A 19,386-nucleotide genomic window follows, 5' to 3' on the forward strand; every position below is an offset into this window, starting at 1 on the left:
CTGAAGCACGATATGAATTAATCATCTGGCGTCTTCCGTACGCAATATTGTATACAATTGAGCTGTCATCGTTCTAGTCTCCTGCATAAATCTGGGTCTCCAAACTGCCGCTACTCCATAATTCTCCGCCTTATGTAAACTGCCGCTTCTAGAACTCAGCGGCCCGTCTTATTCATGGCCCATCTCACAAACTTGCCGACAAATAACATGCACCAAAACAGATAATATCGCCAGCCAGTGTCGTGAGCAGCTTTTACTAGTCGCCTTGATCGCTTGACATCTCGCATCGCTCTTGGAACGCTCAGGCTGTCGTACACCTTGACAGCATCCTGCAAGCTGTTATGCTTGCAAATCTGGTTTGCCAAATCCCATCCATCCACCAATGCCAGATTGCCCCCAATGCCTGCAAATGCGCTAAGGGCATGATTGCTATCACCGAGAAAGACAGCCGGTACTTCGGATATGTTGTAATGAGCAAACGGCAGCTTGTCTCGCGAATTTAACAGCAAAGCTGTCTCAGGATCGGTTCGCTTGACTATGCTCCGAAAGGGCTCCGCGATATGTGATCCAAGATCAAGACTCTGCTCTATGACTTCTTGTAACTGAGTTGGCGAGCTACGATCGAGCTTACCCACCTGGTCTTCATTTTGGCCTACAGCCCAGAAGATTCTATGCTTGTCGACCGGAGAAAAGAAAGCTGAGACGCCAGTGCGAGAGACAACAAAGCCCCAATCCTCGCCTGGTAGCTGCGGAAGAGCTTCTTCAAATCTCGCTACTCCTCCCCTAAGAACAGCGCCGCCATTACACAATGTGTCATATGGGCGAAGGCTTTGTCGTAGCTTACTGTTAGCTCCGTCAGCAGCTATGAGGAGATCACAGTCTTGTTCGATCTCTTGGGCGTTTTCTCCCTGGACCACTCTCACCCTAAGGCGACCGTCCGGAAGCTGGGTAGCGGATATGCATTTTGATTCCCAGTGGATGACACACTGATCGCCAAGATCGAATGTATTATGAAGGACTTGGCGGATATCTTTTCGTGCGATTCGAACGCTAGTTGCCGGGATGCCTGGAACTGGTTTCCTGCGGAACGCAACTTGCTCATTCCAACTTGAGTCCCATATCTTGAAAGCACCAGCTCCATCAAGTCCAGATATGGCGTGCTCTAACGCGTGATCAAGTAAACCCAGATTCTTCAACGCAACAAGGCCACCTGAATTGTCAAATCCTGTCAGAGACAGAGTATAAGTCTCCCTCTGAACAGCAACCTCGGGTGCATCGCGTTCATAGATGATGATATTTGGCGGGTTAAATTTCGGGTTCCAGAGCTTTTGGAGGCCAGCAACAAATGCGGAGCCAGCAAGACCTGCTCCCGCAATCACTATAGTCTTGTTTTCGAGAAAGTGGCTTGAATGGCTCTTGGCTCCGTCATCTGCCATCGTGCTATCGTCTTAATTTGTTGGGAAATGTTGTAGAAAGATGAGTGAACTAAGACGCGGAAAGACGTAAGAGTGCACAGCCTTTATAATTTAGTGTATGGCATCAACTGATGTGATGGTGTAGCGCTATTAATTTCTTGTGACGTATGACGTTCTTACGCTTTAGACGATTCGACAAATTATCAAGACATCCCGTTGTGAGACAGCTCAACGTTCCCCTGCATAACACTAGAAAACTACACGGATACATTTTGCCAGCGCAGCACTCCAAACGTGTTTACACGATATTGGCGTTCAGACAGGCGTCTTATAACTAATTTAGTGGATTGAATAGTCGATTCTAGACTGGGTGAGAGAATATATCATGGAGAGGATAAAGGTCTTATTAGTTATTTGGATATGACAAGCCTCACGATGATGCATCAGTGAGTCGCAAATAGTCTATAAGTGTCAGTAGAGGCATGTCTCGGCTTCCGGGTCATATTTACGTAAAGGCTTGGGGTAAGAGACAAGTGTAGAGCGCATACCAGAATCAAATGTATAACGTGATTAATACTTGGTATAGCCATACGAAATAACCCTAGATATGAAACATATTTACAAATTATTTTATCAGGCACATCTTTGATAATCGGGAGGTTATTTGAGAGAGCGCTGTAGCTAGTTTACACCCGCACTCCCGCTAACTAATGGCTAAATTGGCACACTTACCCCACCATTACACAGGGTCGAATAGCCCCTCCAACTTTTTGTACTAGCATTCGTGGTGACCTGATATTCTGAAATTTCTTTTCAACTATTCGTCCTACAAGCCTTTAACTCTCTGTGAAGGCAGAATCACCGGGCCTGGAGCCATACGTTTGCCTCAAACAAATAAATAAGCAATCATGAGCGAGCTCGCTTCAGCACCCGTGCTGTCAACTCCAGACGACCACATCCTCGAAGTCCCGGCGCAAACCGAAACCAAATCAACGCTCTCTCACGATGCGCTCAGAACGACTTACGAGATTCCGCGCACTGCGGCAGAGATTCTCCAAGGTGGATGGAAGAGAGTCGCACTGCAGTTTCCAGACCACATGCTAGTCGACGCACCGAGAGTGGTCGAAGTGCTCAAACAGGAGCTCGCAAGCGCAAACACACAAGAGGGCGCCAAGGATTGGAGGATATGCATTTTGGCAGACACAAGCTACAGCGCCTGCTGCGTCGACGAGATTGCGGCCGAGCATGCAAGCTCAGACGTTGTGGTCCACTACGGAAGAACGTGTCTGAGCCCGACGAGTCGACTACCTGTTATTTACGTATACACATCACATGAGCTGGATCACGATGCAGTAGTTGGGCAGTTTACAAAGGAATTTGCCGACAAGGATACAAAGGCTGTAATCATGGCAGATCTGGTATATCAGGACCACGTTGGAGCCATAACAAAGGCCCTCAGAGACTTGGGATACAGCAGCGTAATAGCGACAGAAGTTGCCAGAGACCCTGCCGGAATAATACCAAATAGAAGACTAGCCGGCGCCTCAATAGACGAAGAGCTGCTAAAGTCGCATTCGCTATTCCACATTTCAGATCCGCCCGCATCTCTACTCCTCGCCCTCCAATCTCGATTCGCTTCACTACACGTCCTCTCCGTACCATCGCCGACTTCTCCAACTCTCGATAACCCGACTTTCCGAACAGCAGGTCTTTTGCGTAGACGCTTTGCTCGAGTGCTCACTCTCGCCTCGGCAGGCGTTGTCGGTATTCTCGTTAATACGCTCTCTGTGTCCAACTACCTCTCCTCGATTGAACTACTACGAAAGAAGATCGCCGCTGCTGGAAAGAAGAGCTATACTGTTGTCGTAGGCAAGCTGAACCCTGCTAAGCTGGCTAACTTTGCCGAAATCGAGGGCTGGGTCGTTGTGGGATGCTGGGAAAGCGGTCTCATCGAAGACGACGTTGGCTACTGGCGGCCCGTTATCACGCCCTTTGAGATGGAAGTCGCACTGATGAGCGAAGAAGAAAGAATATGGGGCGAAGAATGGTGGGGAGGCATTGAGAAGCTGACCCTGGAGGACTCTGACAGCAGCGCAAAGAAGGAGGAGACAAAGGAAGAGAAGACTGAGGCGGATGAGGCCGCAGAAGGAAACGTTGAAGATGGCGTGGATGGAGAGGAATCACTACCCCCAGTCTTTGACCTGAGAACTGGAAAACTCGTCAGCCACAGCAGACCAATGCAACTCACTGCCAGTAGCTCAACCAAGGCTCAAACGACCAACGGTAGCAGCGAACAGCGGTCATCAGATGCAGTGATCAAGAGGGTGGTGGGTGAACTAGCAAGCATCAACGGTGTAGCCAGCCCTGGAGCAGAGTATCTTAGAACACAGAGGACGTGGCAAGGATTGGGCAGTGATTTTGACAATGAAGCCAGCACAGTGATAGAGGAAGGACGGAGTGGCATTGCGAGAGGCTACCATGTTGGTGAAGAGACGGACAAGCACTGATCTGGCTGTTGGATATTAAGATACCACAAAGATGACGATTACATGATGGAATAAAGCAAAAACAAGACATCTGAGGCATTGACCATTCATTCACAGCATATAAATGCTGCTAGATATCATCATGGGCTTTTTCCGCACTGGCCCTCACACTATGTACAAATCATGAAAATAATAGAGTAAATATCGCCAACGGGAGCTCGCGCAAAAATATCAACCAAGCTGTTCAGTATGTACGCCATACAGAAGAAGAGTATTATCCAGGCAATCATGCCGCCCTTTCCAAATCATAAATCATCAGTCCGCCTCACCTGGCTGATTTTTGGCCCATTACCCTCGCTCATAAAAGAAAAGAAAAATTCATTTAATCCGCCAGTCGTCTAGTCGTCTGGTCGTCGCCCAAATATACGTGACCCGCATCCTATTCATTATTCCTGCTTGCTTGTCTCGTTCTTTCTAAATCCGAAAAAAAAAAAAAAAGCCGTTATTTCTCTCCCTCTTTTTTTCCGTTTATACGTATACTCGGCGCGAAGAGTGGTAGCTGGTGCCCGAGTTGGAATGGCTTCGGCGACGGTGGTGGTGGCCGCTGTGCGAGCTGCGATGGCGGCGCACGACGCGCTCCTCGACGACGACGCTGTCTCCGTGGCTCCAGGCCGCAAGCGCTGTGACGGCGAAAAAGACGGTGTTCATAATGGCAAATGCCCATGAAGCCTTGAGCATGGCGCATGGCTTTTGAACGGGCCAAATGTATCCGGGAATGCCCACGTTGTGGATGTGGTTGTACCAGATGCTGTCGTCGGACGGGGATTGGCAGTCGGCATATTGGATCTTGCGCAGGTAGTAGATGCCGGCGACGAGGCCGCCGAGAAAGCACAGGTCGACGAAGGATACGAACATTCCGTTGTGAGAAGATCGCGAGTAGTAGAGCAGCGTGAGGAGAGCCCAGCCCAATGCGAGGACGGTGACGATGAAGAGGACCAGGATGTCGTCGGGAGTCAGGATGTTCGCATCGTTGAATTTCTTAACAAACCAACTAAGCATGCCAACTGGGGGTATCTAAATGTGCGAGGAGAGATCGAATGAGTATTCTTGTTTGTACTGGAAGCGCAAAAGTTGTAAGTAGGAGGAATCTTACCAGAGTGACGATCTGCGATATGCGAGTGCATATGAATACAATGAAGAACAGCATCTTGGGCGATGAGGGCTGTCGCAAAATGCGACAGGTGACGATGCGACGATATGCACCCTCAAGCGCAAAGAACCTGGAAGCAATTGTATTGAGATCCTGCAGCTAGCAATCAAGCTTTCAAAGGAATCACGATATCGTGCCTTTGAATCACTGCAATGACGTGCACAAGGACAGAAAGTGGATGAGGAAGGAAAAGGCAAGAAACGCGATGTTAAAAAAAACGTGGGCGATATGCGCCTCAACTCCGCTTTATTATATAGAAGCTACTATTAATCCATGCTAATTATCCTATCAAGATGAGCTGCAGAAGAGGGGGGGCCAATAGCGAGTGTGTGCACAAGGCGCCCAGGCCTTGTTCAGCTGGAAATATCGAGGTGGTTGGGGAAAAAACAGAGGAGAGCTAACATTATACGGGAACCAAGCTTCTTGGGAGGTCAAAGGATTGGGCCTTGTGCGCGCTTTTCTTTTACCCGGATTAATTAACAAGACAAAGAAAATGGGAAATATTGCTTTACTTGGCGATAAGAAGCTAGAGCCAAGGAATGGTTAAAGCTAGTTTCAAGAGATGGTTGCACGGATTACTGAAGCTCTCTTCTCTCTTCTTGCCGTATACAGACAGACAGCTCTTTGACAACAAAAAGCGCAACACACACACCGGATAGTCTACCCAGGCAACGGAGTGGAGACCTAAAAAGCAGGGGCGCATTTGCTTAAGAAGAAAAAAGTGGCTGGCGTTGCGGCCCTGTTTTTTGTTCTTTGAAAGGCTGATGGCTTGCCAGGGGTATTCGCTCTGTGGCTTATAAAAGGTGTATTGATTGGGTGGCTGGGGGGAAAAATCAAAAATAAAGGTCAGCCACCAGCCACTGGAATACGACGACGGAGGCTAAATTGAGAGAAGCTGTCACGAGAAGCTCATTAATTTTCTTAGTAGCCTGTGCTAACTACGGATTTTTTTTTTCTCTCTCTTTTGAGCGGAGTAGGAAAGAATCAAGAAAAATCTGCGATCGATGGGCCTCCATCTCGACCCATCCTGTCCTCTCTTAGACACACACGTACTAAGCTAATGCGGCAGCGATCATGCAAAAACGAACACACCGCTCTCATAAGCAAAATGGAGTAGAATAGGCCTATGTGCTAATAGGGCTTCTTCCAGGCCCAACTAAAATGCTGTTTGGCCAAGACCGCCAGCCCAGCAGCCTCCGCCACATGTTTCGCTGCCAATGCTCGCCATCTAACAAAGCCTTGTCAAGCTGCTTGCCAGTTAATCACACTTGCTTTCTACGTGTTTCTTGTCCACGTCGATTTTGCCCCTCTGAGATTCCTTCCCGTCACCGCTCCGCTTTGGGTGGGGTCGGCACGCAGGGACCGAAGCGGCGGCCGCAGCACAGACCCGAGCATAATGGACTGATGATGCCATGCAAGATGCTGCCCCTCGCAGGCGATGCGAGCCGCAAAGAAAGAGACTGCAGTACAGTCAAAGAATAAACAATAATAAATGAGTCATTACATATTCAGATAAAGAGTCATTATACTTTATTTTGATGAAAGACGCCACAGCACGGCATGGAGTAATTTGACTATTATACTTTATTCATACTTTATCTCATACTTTAATTCATACTGTCGCCGTTTTGACATGCTTGTCGCATTGTTCTTTTGGCATTAAGAAATACCAACATAAACCTTTCATAGTAATAACCATTAATGAAATAGGAATCAAGGTATCATTAGGGTATCATCCCTCCAATCCCACGCAATAAGCATAAAAAATCCAGAGCGGGGTCCTGCAAACCCACGACATCCATCGCATCACATCGCATCGCATCTCGTCGCATTGTTTCATTGTCGCATCGTTGTCGCATATTATCAGCGCCCACTTGCTCTTTAAACGTTGGAGGGGGTGGTCTTGTCAGCCCGTGCATGGCCCCTCATGGTAGTCAAGCCCTCAAGAACCGTGATCGCCAGGAAACCCGCCCACAGGAAAAATGCAAAGGCAACACCAGCTTCGTTAGTCTGGCACCAGTTGCTTCCGTGGCATGCTGGCGCACCAACGAAACACGCAAATGCAATAGCACCTGCAAACCAGAAAATCGTCGTAAGAACCAGGAGGACAAAGGCAACGAGGGCGTGGTAGAAGCGAGCAAGGTAAAGAGGCGTGATGGCCAAATAGATGAGAATGAACAAGCTCCAGATTGAGGTGAATAGCATGAATGCATAGGTAGATGGCGATGAGACGCCAAAGCCGCTTGTCGAGTTAACAACTGCGAAGAAGACATATTAGCTGAGAACAAAAAAAAAAAAGGTAAAAGCGTAATTGAATGAGACTCACGGTATCCTGTGATGCCAAGCTCGACAATTACGAGTACGGCGAGGACAATATGGATGATGGTAATCATTCCGAGAGCCATGTTGGGCGGTATTGATAGCAAACTGCCCTTTTTTCTAATAAATAATTCGGAAATCTGTTTTCTCCTGGCTGAGATACCGCGCCCAATGTCGCAAAAGAATTCTATTGCTCTTGAAGAGGCCGATCAAGGCCTGGAGGAGGGAGGAAAGCCGGGTTTTTATCAAGAGCCGAGAGCTACCTGGTGCGTCTCAGCGAAAGCGGGTGGCGTCGATTTAGGTGCTTAAAGATGCGGAGCTGGCTGACTCTTAAGGGTGTGTCAACTAAAGATGGCGTGTGATGGCTATCCAGTCACCGAAGAGCACTTGTCCAAGGGGGGTCAATTTTCGGGCTAGTTTGGGCTGCGATGCGCTGACTTTTATTGTGAAGACTGCTGTTCTAGTCGTTGTCGTTGGGGATGGCGATGCTACTGCCCTGTGCTGGTTCGTCGTTTGCTGATGGAGCTCTTTTTAGGCGACAAAGATGAAGCAGTGAAGAGACACGATGCGAAGAGATGGAGATGGACAGCAAAAAGGAGATGGAAGCGACAGAGACACGAGAAGCCTTTAATAGCACAAATCCAAGGCACTCTCTTGGCTGTGTCTCGCAGCTGTGAGCAGCGTCCGCCAACCATTCCTTGGTCTAGCAAGAGCTGTTAGGGCCGTGATGTCATTCGATGCGGCTTGTTACTACGTCACCCCCAACAGCTCAGAGACCTCGCAAGAACTCGCAGCGCAAAGGAATTTAAGCGCCAGGCCTGTTTCACGATCAACACACGCCAGGTATCCACAAGATACCAGCCAGACTGATCCCGTCTTCAGCCCCAGCAGCTAATCGCAGACGAAAAGTGGCAGATGATCAGACAGTACAGACGGCACTCCGCACTGATGATGCACGCATTACCACCTCGCCAGTGCAAAATTTGCTAATCGTCTCGTGGAGTCGTGAGCGAGGGCATCCACTGCAAACAAGACTGGCGATTTAATCTACACGCAAGCGCTTGATTGGCTGCGGTGGCTGAGCGATTCCTCTTTTTTCTACAGCTTGAAATAGCGCCATGTGCCTACGCACCTATGACGGCGTGCAGTGGCTTGGTCTAGCCGCGGTCTTTGGGGCTTGTCGTTAATGCGAATTTCACACGGTAGTATTCGTCAACCAGGTAAGCAAGGTAAAAAAAAAAAAGAATCCATCAGCGGAGGCTTCGTGTAGATGGAATCATGGCATCGACTAATAAGTGCTATTTTCAGAATAACGAGACTCCTTAGCGCTTCACACTCTGTTGGTCGTTGTTTGGTATTCCAAGCCGTAACAGTATTCTTATTCTGGACTGTAAGAAGCCCTATGCAAGCTCCATTGGCTGGTTTGGGATCAGATTTGATACCCAAGTTCCGATTACGCAGGGGTTGTAACCATAGGGCGCGCGTATTCGGACTTGTTAGTGTCTCATAGGCCAAAGATCAATGACTGCGACACAAGCCACAAAATGCGGGATGCTTGGCTACCGCGAGAGGAGCCAAATGCCGGTTCACGGATGTGACATGTTAATGTGCTGTTACACCTAAATCGAGCTTCCATAGCACCACACCCATTCAGTGCTGAGCTGAGTAATTACATCCCGTCTCCCAACAAGAGCTTCACTGGATTTGCCGTGCCAAATTCATAATAGAGAGTCGCTCAGCACGAGAAAGACTTTTGTTACAGCGCGATGAAGCAGCTCCCAAGAGGTGAAATAGCTACCGATATTGGTAGAGCAAATGTAAGTAAACCGAGGTTCTAACAGCCGACGTTCAAAATGATTCAATTTGCAGCCAGCAAAAGGGAAATAGTATGGACATGGCGCCAAAAAAGAGAGAGAAAAAGAATTCATAGTCTTTATTTCTCTTTTTATTGAGTCAGTTTTATTTTTGTTAGAGATCAGTCGATGGCTTGATTGCGGATAATTTATGGACTATGTCGAAATAGATGGTGTTTCCGGTAGCAGAAGTGAAGTACACGGCAGCCCCTCCATAAAAATGGCACGTTTAGGTGTCTCACTTAGGCACAGCATAATTTTAGCAGCTTACTATTTTCCTTTGTTTCAATGCCCTAGAGAAATCATTGTAATATCTCACGTTGGGTGATGTGAGTGACGACAATTTGTGGCGTTTTGCACTATTTGCTGCCCTTTCCTCGGCGTCTGCTAAAACCACTACTGGCAGTAGCTGGTCTTGGCTGGCTGCTCTCGCTATGCTTTCCACGACGAGTTAGAGCCTTCCCTCCTTCACATCCACGCAAAAAAAGCATCATTCGTCCTTGTATCAAGGATCAGAGTCTTCTACGGCAAAAATAAAACATGAAACTCGATCCAGCCAGGGCTCGAACCTGGAACCTCTGCCACCGGAAAGCAACGCGCTACCATTGCGCCACTAGACCAACTGCATAACATTGTCTTGAGCCAAAGTGATTCTTCTGTACGCACATCTCGATGGGAAATCATGCGCTCAAGGATGCAACGACAATGGTTGAAATCACAGCCCCTGATATCCTTTATTGGAGGTAAAATTGAATTAGCCATACCGAGTGCGGTAGATAAACTTGATGCGTTACTTGGACCATGCGAAGTATTGTTCCACCAGTGCTCAGGGTGAAATCCAATCGTTCCATGACTAACAAAGATGTCAAAATCTTCTATTTTGATATCTTTTTTAGCCTTACAGTTAAACGTATGGAGCCCGCTCATAAGCATTTCATAAATGCGGACTTCATGGCGGAGATGGAATGCTCTATCGACCACTTATAACATACACGATTCATCTCCAATGGTGAAAGAGCCACGCTCCCAGATTTATAAGCCACGTCGTTCTAGACGCATCAAATCACCTTGTAAACTAATCTTGACCAAAAGCATCGGCATCGGCATCAACATCCTAGCCCCAGACGGATCGGTGTGCTCGCATAAGCATATGTGGGTTTAGCTATGGCGGCCGCGGTCGGCCGCCAACTAAACATGGTCAGATCCGCCCATCTCCCCTTAAATCCGATATGGATCAATACTCCGTACAGAGTACAGAGTACAGAGAGCTCACCCATGGTTTAATTCCTAATCGTATACTTCGTACTCCGTACATCTTATTCTATCAGGCCAGAACCTGTAGTCCGACTGTTCAGAGTTTTTGATTTGCGGCTACAGCTTCCACTTTTCCATCTTCCATGAACGCCGAAAGACCCACATCACGAGCAGACAACGTCTGTTTGTCTTGCCGGCGGAAGAAAAAGAAATGCGACAAGGCATTGCCTGGTTGCCTCCAATGCCGGAGGTGAGTGGCCAGTGATTAGAATCACATCTGATTCTTACCTCCTGATGCGGTAATAGATCTAGGCTCATCTCTTTAGGTTGCATATACATTGCAATTACGAGGACGCCGATAGTGTGCCCATGGTAGAGGAGTTCCGCCAGCTGAGGAAAAGACTAAAGACATTTGAGGGCATACTCATTCCTGGAACGTCCAAAACGTCTAATTCGGTTCTCCCAGATGGTGGTTCATCGTCTACTGAGAAAACTAGTCAACTGGAATCGGCTGGCGGCTGTACTGACTTCATTTCGCGTCTCGAGGCGGTAGCCTCAACGCTGGACGTGGGTGATGAAGTCTACCAACTCCTTCAGTCACACCCAGGTGAGATATATGGGGCATCTCAGTGTTACTTCGACAACATCCATAAATGGATACCCATCATGTCACGGAAACTATTCTATCGCCGGTTGACGGAGTTTAGCAAAACTAAGCGTCCGGATTTTGCAATTCTTCTGCTATGCATTCTCTTATCAATCCACTATCCTACAAGTAGTACAGCGCAAGAACCGTTATACAAGGCAATTCGCTCTATTTATTGGTACCTAAATGCAGATATTGACGCGTCTTTGGAGATGATTCAAGCAGGGATTCTGCTTTCGTGTTACGAGTATGGCTTCGGCATGCACAAGGAATGCTACAAAACTGTTGGCCTATGCGTGCGCATGGGTCATTGGATGGACCTACACAATGAAAAGCCCCCATCTGATACTCTTCAAAGTAGCTCCGATGAGTGGATCGAAGCAGCCGAGAGATGTAACATTTGGTGGGCATTGATCATACGCGATAGGTTTGTACATCATGGTCTTAAGCATAAAACTAAGCCGCATACTTACTATAAGCTAGATCAACTTTGCTACCCGAGGCCACATTGACTAAGCCTTTTGCACACTGCCAAGATTCAATACCGAAGCACCTTCCATTTGAAGCTGCCGATCTCGATTCTTCATTCTCTACGTTTGGAGATGATGGTGTTGCCCGTGACAAAAGATTGCTTGGCGGGTTTGGCTACCAAGCAGAAGCATGGCGCTTGTTTGACCGGACCATGTCCTTTCGTCAACGCCTAGCGACAGCTACCGAATCAGATTCTCTGGGTGACGACAAGTTTGAACTAGACGCTGATCTCCAAGACCTCATGCGAACTCTTGTTGACCTGAACAAGGGTGCCAAATGTGGCTTCTGTGAACCTTCTGCTGTAGTGCTTGTGTAAGTCGCCGCTTCGATGCCCAAAGTAGCAGCACAAACAGTACTAACAGGAAATTTCAAAACTATAGATCCCTCCTCCTACTCCACAGCCGACATCCTTCTGTCACAGCAGATGCTTTAAGCAAAGGAGAAGTAGGGGGGTTTCCTGCCCATTGCGTCGTAGCATCATCTTTGGCCGTCCAGACCATAATACGTATGATTGTCGACATATCACAAACTATAAACACTCACTACCGTGACGTCAATGTGATATCCTTTCCTCCATCATATAGTCATGTCGTCTACCGTGCTACTTTGGAGCTGATATCTTTCCACGGTGACATGGATAACAAAGAGTGGGCTACGGCACTGGAAACGCTACGCGAGGCCACCTGGAACTACGGCCGGAGATGGCAGGCTGCAGGTATGTATTATTCAATCTCCAGCCATTGTGGAGCTAGTTGTAATAGATGGCTAACATCGTGCTCCCCTGGTATAGCAAAGTATCTCCAAGTGGTTGACAGTATACTTTCAAGTATGCTGTCCGATTCACCGTCCACTTTCAACTCATTTCAGCCTATTCAAAACGATCCATGCTTAGTCGCTCTACTTTCTAAATAAGTAATATGTAACGCTGGATAGTGGGATATCAAGAGGTATAGAGGCATGTACTATTAATAGACATGAACACTAAAAGGGGAACGAGCAAATAGAATATCTAGTTTACACTGGGCCAGAAACGAGATTGAAAGTTCTTAGTTGGGCCCTTTTGATAGTATTACAAATCTTTTTACTTAATAACAATGCAAGCCCTTGAGTGAATATTAACAGAATGATTTTTGAGACAGTTTTATACAGGCATCGTTTGTCACTTGTCGTAAACGTCCCCACCAACTGGTCAGTCAACTGGGGCCATGGTCAGAAACAATATGTAGTAGTATTTAGTATTAGTAACTAATTTTTCTTCGTTATAAATGCTAGAACAAAAAATTAGTATTATTATTCGTAGCTAATTTGCAACCCTGACTTGGCAAGGGTGGAAGAAAACACCGCCTATCACATATACCTAGTGGCAAGCTAGCGGAGTTTTTGTATGTCCACCGCGCGGCCGCCGTCGGCCGCGATGAGGTGAGCGGGGAGTGGATCACTCCCCTTTAGCCTTGTTGTAGACACGACAAGAAGGACAATTTCAAAGCTGTTTTGTAATTCCATATCTTCAGTTGTTGATTGAATTTGGCCATGGCAGCGCCCAAGCTTCTGAAAATGGAGAACCAGACTTGTGTATATATAGGTGTGCATAGTCCTCTTGTCGGGACAAAGAATATCTTCGCTACAAACACATTTCTATACTGGAAACGGAATATCAATCTTTTCTTTACATATTAAACTTCAAAGCTTTTCTTCTTTGCCAAAATGGTCACAGTTGCAGTCGCTGGAGGTGGTTCAGCCATCGCTTCAAACATCATCAACGTCATCTTGGCATCCAAGAAGCATCAACTCGTCATCCTCTCTCGTTCTCCACGGCCCGACCTTGAGACAGAAGGCGCAGTTGTCAAAGTTGTAGACTATGAGAACCACGAGCAGCTCACCAAGGCCCTCCAGGGCGTTCACACTGTTCTCAGCTGCATCTGGTCTTATGGTCCGGCCATTGCCACTTCGCAACTTGCTCTTCTAGAGGCAGCCAAAGCAGCCAAAGCGAAGCGATTTGTCCCATCAGAATGGGCAGTCCCCGCATACAATAAGGTTGCCTATTACAAAGTCAAAGAGGGCGTCTGGGACGCAGTAAAGAAGTCGGGACTGGAGTACACGCGCTTCATCAACGGTCTTTGGTTGAATATCTGGGCCGCAGACGCACCGCGAGAAGAGGACATTGGACGTGCTGGCTACCGTGGACCGCCGTTAATCATAGATATTAAGGCAGGTACTGCCTCGATTCCCGGAGACGGCTCTAGCAAAATAGCTTTCACAGACATGAGAGACATTGGCAAGTACGTCACCGCGGCTCTAGATTTCGAGAAGTGGGACGAGGACAGTGTCATTGTAGGAGAAAAGCTTTCGATAAATGAATTTGTCGAAAAGGTTGAACGGATTACTGGCAAGACTATTGAAAAGACTTACATCTCCTTGGAGGGCCTCGCTGTCTTGATTGAGGAAAACAAAGACCCTATGATGCTGATGGTTCATGAGTTTTTGAAACTTATTGGCGAGGGAGATATTGACCTCACGGCAACGATTAACCAGAAAGTTCCTGGGGTGAAGCCAACTAAGGTTGAAGACTTTTTGGCTAGACACTGGGGCACTGCGTAGTTTAGCACAGCATTTTCTAGGTTGCAGAAATTAGATATTAATCTAGTCTAGAATATTCATGAAAATTTGGCTTATAGAAACTACCTGAACATTTTTCTTTACCTCATTATAAAAACTCGTGATTGATACTTTGATTATCTTGTTTTTCGGAAATATCGTTTGGAATTTATGATTATATTTCGGCGGCAGCTGAAGTCAAATCGCATAATATAAATTGGTGTGCCAATTGGTTATATTATATATGAGTTATGTAAGCTACATTCCTTGCATTACCAGTTCACGAAGGATTGTATGAATGAGGCCGAAGAAACTAGGGTAGCTAACTGTGGCTTTGCCTCCACTTAGTGATGAACCCTCAATACCTTAATCAAAGAAGAGTACGTTGGAACGATTGGAATGCCGTCAAGTTTTTACTTTGACCCTACTGGGTAGTAGAAGATCCTCTTAAGCTGTCAAAACAGTTGACCCGCGGGTCATGCAATTATCCGCCACAGAGATATGCGACACGCCGCAAACGGTTCAATCAAAGAGTAGATTTACTGATAAAATATTCTATCTAATAAAATAGAACTCTAAGTGAGAACATGGGAAGGAGAGGCTGGATACTGGCTCGATTGGGCGCTACAGCACTACCAGATACACTTTTTCAGTATTCCGATTTAGATGCGCCAGTCTCCTATCTCCTAGCCACAAGTTTCACATTAGGAATATTATATATCCGTCATCTCTTGTCATGCTTTTGTTCTTCTAAATTTCGATATTCTAAAAAGCTTCTAGTCGCTCGAAGACGTGCTCAATCACCTCGCAATACTTGGAGTTAGAGATTCTGCAGCCCAATAGATTCCACAGTCCATAGGGAAACTAGTGGGAAGAACATAATTACTCGCTGCATTCTGACAGTCTATATTGAAGGGGGCAAACTATCATCGAGATGCCTGTACCATGGATGGTTAGACGCAAAAGTTATCCCACTCCTTCTACAATCAAGCAAGTCACATTGCCAGACAATACACCAAACTCCAAGAAGCCGGAATAGTCAGGCTGCGGCTATTGTTATAGAAGCATCTAGCGAAGCAATTGCCCTCCTGCAAGCAATTCAAGTAAGGACAATATCAAATCAACACGCTCAAGCTCAAGCAACCACTCGCCGCCTGTCGTACTACGACATGACCAGAGTTGAGAGCCGACTACAACTTGCTGCGGATCAAATCGGTTTCCAGAATATAGATCCGCTTCCTAAAGAGAGGGGCCAACAAACGAAAGACATGAAGGGCAAATATTCAAATCTTCTCAAATATGTTGAAAGATTATCAACAATGATATCGGAACTAAGAAATATGCACCCTAATAGAATACGCGGCAAAAATGATGATTTCATCCCAAACGACGAGTTAAGGACGATGTAGATGTATGTGCAGACGATTATGGATTGGCTACTCTCAACTTCAACATTATATAATGACTTCAGGGGATCCATGTTAGACATGTATATCAAAGAAGCTGAGAAAAAGGCGGAGAAAGCTGAAGAGAAGGCTGTGAAACATAAACGGAACATCGAGATTCTGGCAACCACAGGCACGTTTATTAATGGAATACTAAGCGGCACCGCCAGTGTCATTACCGCTGTACGGCCAGTGTGAGCAAAATAGAAATTACATGCCTCCTTATATCTTTTGTTTCTTCGTATCATATAGTACCTTCATCTCGAATCTACTTGTGATGCCATTCCAGAGCTTGTTTCTCCGGGCCCAAATAGCTATAAAGGTATCCAAAAGCCCTGTTTCTGCTATTTTGGGTGATTCCATCTATAGTTCACACGTTTATAGTTATCGGATCGTCCGTGTCTATATCAAAGAGTGCACAAAGTAGGAAGCAAAGCGATTTTTGCTCCGCCACAAAAGCTCATGTCTAATACTTCGAGTTCTTTGTTTCCTTTCTTGTTTCACTCATTCACTACCCATACTAAAGATCAAATGATACCCAAATAATTTCTTCCTTATATATTTATACCACCCATATTGCCTAATATTTAATATTACATAGAAAAAAACGCGGTTTATATAAACAAACTAATAGTTATATACACCAGACATTCAAACGATATATTATCCAAACTTGTGTATAGTACAATTAAATGGCCAAGCAAGTCTTCCACAGAGGAGTAGAAGTAGAGAAAATCTTGGTCAGGTTGGGCTGGTCACTGTCGCCTCCGAATCCACCAAAGGCATCAAGTTCAACGCCGGCGTCAATCTCCACAGAGACATCGGCAGTGCTGTTACCGCAAGCAGTCTCGCCAGCAGTGCTAGCAGCTCCGGCAATGTTAGCGGTAAGCTGAGGAGCCTTGAGCGCGAGACCTCCGACGAGACCTTCGCCGAGGAAAGTGGCAGCGAGCTGAAGAGTGGCTGTAGGGGTGATGCCGGCAGAGACTGAGACCTGGCCGCTCAATGCAAGGTCGTTGGGTGTGACAACGGGGTTGATGTTGGCGCCCTGGCCGAGAGTGAAGCCAGAGCCGTCGGGGAGGGTCGCTTGGACGCCGACGGTGGCAGTGACCGAGGCACTGACGGCGGAGATGGAGGCATCGGCGACCAGCTTCAGCTCAGGGCCAATGGTGACGACATCGGCGATGGAGAATCCGGCCAAGGCGGTGCTGAAGATGGGGATGGAGGTGGTGAGTGGTGAAGTGAGAGCACCGCTGGCAGTGAGGCTGATGTCGAAGATGGCACCGAGGTTGTTGGAGGTTGTGAGGGAAGCGCCGAAGCCGTTGGACAGTGAGAGAGTGATGTCGGCATTCAGAGTACCCTGAGTGTTGCACTTGGAGCATGAGATGCCGAGGTTGATGCCGTCAACGGTGGTGCTGTAGATGGGGCCGGAGAAGTCGTGGCTGACATCGATGGAGACGTCCTCGCTAATGGATCGTGCGGTGGTGCCGTCGGAGGGAGTACCAGAAATTCGGATGCTGGCGTCCTGGGCGAAGCTCTTCCAGTTCGTCTTGGTAGCAGCCAGCAGAGCAGTGTTTGCCGTGGTGTCGTATGTGATGGACTCGATAGAGAATGGCTGTCGGCCGCTGTCGCCGGCGCAAGTATCACCTTCAGCGACGTAGACGATCGTGTTGGCAGCAGCCTGGTTGACCCATTTCCAGGCAGTCTGAGCAGCCTGCAGGGAGGCGGGGCTATCAAACTTGACGGTGATGTCTTCGGTGCTGCAGTCAACTGATTCCACGACGTCTTGGAAGCTGAGAGCGCTGAGGAGACGAATGCCCTCGTTGGCCGTGATGGTCAAGTTGGCATAGAGGCCTGTAATTTGTAGAGAGACGAGTTAGATCTCTGTTCCCAAAGTTCATCACAACAAACAAGATGAGATGCAGTCACGTACCTTGGTCTTCATGGGTCCAGATGTAGTTGTCCTGAGTAGAAAGCTGCAAATCCGATCCACCGTCACCAGCCGGGGTCAAGACAAAGTTGTCGGGCACTGCATCCTGTCTCTTCATGAGCACTGGGCTCGCAGAGACGGAGCTGACCAGAGCGGCCAAAAGGCCGACCGAAGCAGCGTTCTTCACAAACATGATGCTAGTGAAGCTTGGATTTTCTCACAACAGATTAATTACCTGAGAAAGAGGGCAGTCTCAAGAGTAGCTCCGGGCTTATAAGACCGTTGTGATGGGGAACAGACAAGTTATTGTTGCTAAAGACCCAGAAGCACGGATGAGGCCATCGTCGTTCTATTATAGCCCGGCCGAGAGAAATGAGCTCCACGAGGAACAAGAAATCCCGAGCAAAGGCCCTATCCGGCTACGATCATTGCCGTCAAAGCGCAATAAGCCTCCATACTGGAGTCACCGTAAGCAAATACCCCGACTGAAACACCACCTGCCTTTACGGAGCTATGCAAAACCCACTGGGCAGCTGGGCAGACACGTTACGGGGACCGCAAAACCGTCACGCTATTCCCAAATCCTTCATAGTTTCTTGAAGACAAGAAACGGGTTCAACGCGTGCCTTCATGTGCCTGATCCTTACCGTACTCAGACACGCGCAAGGCATCTTTTGCCTCGGCCATCGCCGTGGGCGACGCAGCCATCTCACGGGGGTTGGGTGCTAGTGTTTCGCTATTTGGTGCTTGTTTCCTTGGCTGCCTAAGCTTAAACGGTTAGGTTACAGATATTGAGGACGATCCTTTTATTAGAAGGTGATTTTGGCTCTGTGGAGAAGCTGTTTGGGATATTCGCTAAAACCGGCAAGGCGGGTGATCATGCAATACCCACCATTCGGTGACCACACAAAGAACTGTTGCATCCACATACGGACCTATTCAAAAATAGGGCTATCCCGGCAGATGCTACTCGTGCAGATACGAGATATTTTACGACGATGCTTGATGGAAATGACGAGATGCGCCTGGGAGCCCAAATGCGGGAGTTGCATTCGATACCAACGGCATATAGGACATGGGGGAGACGCACTGCCGATGGCACTTCTTGGCACTTACAGATTACGACCTAGTTAAATGGCCAGGGATATGTCACAATGCTCTAAAACAAAAAAATGTTCTCGACTCTATAGTAGGCAACGATAATCGCACGTGAAATCTGATACCGCTACTGGCAGGCAAAATGGTACCATTTAGAGTCAAGCCGGGCGCCGGCCCCGAATTTTGCTCCACCCTGAAATGACAACCCCGGCTCGGAACGCGCAGCCCCGGACAGACCGGCAGTTTTTGAGGGAAAAGAGAGGATATCACCAGGTAAACGAGAGGAGGAGACGCATGTCAAATGTTTTTAGTGGCTTTCTTGGTTTTGCTGTTGATGTCGTGAGTGAGTTTAATAAAGTGCTCAGCCGGTATTATGTCGATGTCGGGCTGAATCTCGTCTTCATCCAAGATGCCCAGCCATGATAGTACAAAATACTATATGAAAATGCAAAACCTCAGAGAAGTTCTGTTATAAGATTCTGGGGTGGAAGCTCTTTTGCAAACTCTCTCTCTTTCTCTCTCTATTTGAAAAGCAAGCCGCTCATTTTCTAAACCACTGCTATGTGACGCGTAATGCTGTGAATTGATGGATATAATATTACCCGTG

At 47.4% G+C, this 19,386-nt stretch overlaps 7 protein-coding genes and 1 non-coding gene across 8 annotated transcripts; 3 read left to right on the forward strand and 5 right to left on the reverse strand.

Moving 5' to 3' along the window:
• Window positions 1-30: 30 nt before the first annotated feature.
• Window positions 31-2,114, reverse strand: GGI43DRAFT_230473 (FAD-dependent oxidoreductase). The gene has a single exon (XM_083200503.1). The coding sequence runs from the start codon at window positions 1,434-1,436 to the stop codon at window positions 156-158; it is 1,281 nt and encodes a 426-aa protein (XP_083056069.1). The 5' UTR covers window positions 1,437-2,114; the 3' UTR covers window positions 31-155.
• Window position 2,115: 1 nt separating this feature from the next.
• On the forward strand, window positions 2,116-4,176 carry GGI43DRAFT_230518 (2-(3-amino-3-carboxypropyl)histidine synthase). Its single transcript, XM_083200505.1, has one exon. The coding sequence runs from the start codon at window positions 2,324-2,326 to the stop codon at window positions 3,920-3,922; it is 1,599 nt and encodes a 532-aa protein (XP_083056070.1). The 5' UTR covers window positions 2,116-2,323; the 3' UTR covers window positions 3,923-4,176.
• On the reverse strand, window positions 4,176-5,372 carry GGI43DRAFT_230471 (uncharacterized protein). The gene is made up of 2 exons (XM_083200502.1): window positions 5,055-5,372; window positions 4,176-4,975 (listed from the first exon to the last, which is right to left on the reverse strand). The coding sequence occupies exons 1-2, from the start codon at window positions 5,106-5,108 to the stop codon at window positions 4,430-4,432; spliced, it is 600 nt and encodes a 199-aa protein (XP_083056071.1). The 5' UTR covers window positions 5,109-5,372; the 3' UTR covers window positions 4,176-4,429.
• Window positions 5,373-6,792: 1,420 nt separating this feature from the next.
• On the reverse strand, window positions 6,793-7,717 carry GGI43DRAFT_230468 (uncharacterized protein). Its single transcript, XM_083200501.1, has 2 exons — window positions 7,438-7,717; window positions 6,793-7,369 (listed from the first exon to the last, which is right to left on the reverse strand). Exons 1-2 carry the CDS (start codon window positions 7,514-7,516, stop codon window positions 6,993-6,995), a joined length of 456 nt encoding a protein of 151 aa, XP_083056072.1. The 5' UTR covers window positions 7,517-7,717; the 3' UTR covers window positions 6,793-6,992.
• Window positions 7,718-9,831: 2,114 nt separating this feature from the next.
• On the reverse strand, window positions 9,832-9,903 carry GGI43DRAFT_t203. The gene has a single exon. It is a non-coding gene; the product is annotated as a tRNA-Arg (tRNA).
• A 545-nt stretch (window positions 9,904-10,448) lies between these two features.
• On the forward strand, window positions 10,449-12,805 carry GGI43DRAFT_230545 (fungal specific transcription factor domain-containing protein). The gene is made up of 5 exons (XM_083200506.1): window positions 10,449-10,787; window positions 10,864-11,610; window positions 11,667-12,026; window positions 12,095-12,429; window positions 12,505-12,805. The coding sequence occupies exons 1-5, from the start codon at window positions 10,681-10,683 to the stop codon at window positions 12,624-12,626; spliced, it is 1,671 nt and encodes a 556-aa protein (XP_083056073.1). The 5' UTR covers window positions 10,449-10,680; the 3' UTR covers window positions 12,627-12,805.
• Window positions 12,806-13,393: 588 nt separating this feature from the next.
• On the forward strand, window positions 13,394-14,312 carry GGI43DRAFT_430971 (NAD(P)-binding protein; the record flags this gene model as incomplete). Its single annotated transcript, XM_083209355.1, has 1 exon — window positions 13,394-14,312. Exon 1 carries the CDS (start codon window positions 13,419-13,421, stop codon window positions 14,310-14,312), a length of 894 nt encoding a protein of 297 aa, XP_083056074.1. The 5' UTR covers window positions 13,394-13,418.
• Window positions 14,313-16,260: 1,948 nt separating this feature from the next.
• On the reverse strand, window positions 16,261-18,217 carry GGI43DRAFT_230651 (uncharacterized protein). The gene is made up of 2 exons (XM_083200507.1): window positions 17,685-18,217; window positions 16,261-17,605 (listed from the first exon to the last, which is right to left on the reverse strand). The coding sequence occupies exons 1-2, from the start codon at window positions 17,872-17,874 to the stop codon at window positions 16,443-16,445; spliced, it is 1,353 nt and encodes a 450-aa protein (XP_083056075.1). The 5' UTR covers window positions 17,875-18,217; the 3' UTR covers window positions 16,261-16,442.
• Between the last annotated feature and the right edge of the window lie 1,169 nt (window positions 18,218-19,386).

The sequence above is a fragment of the Trichoderma evansii genome, assembly GCF_050947405.1.
Source record: "Trichoderma evansii strain SZMC 28006 chromosome Unknown GGI43scaffold_29, whole genome shotgun sequence".
NCBI lineage: Eukaryota > Fungi > Ascomycota > Sordariomycetes > Hypocreales > Hypocreaceae > Trichoderma > Trichoderma evansii.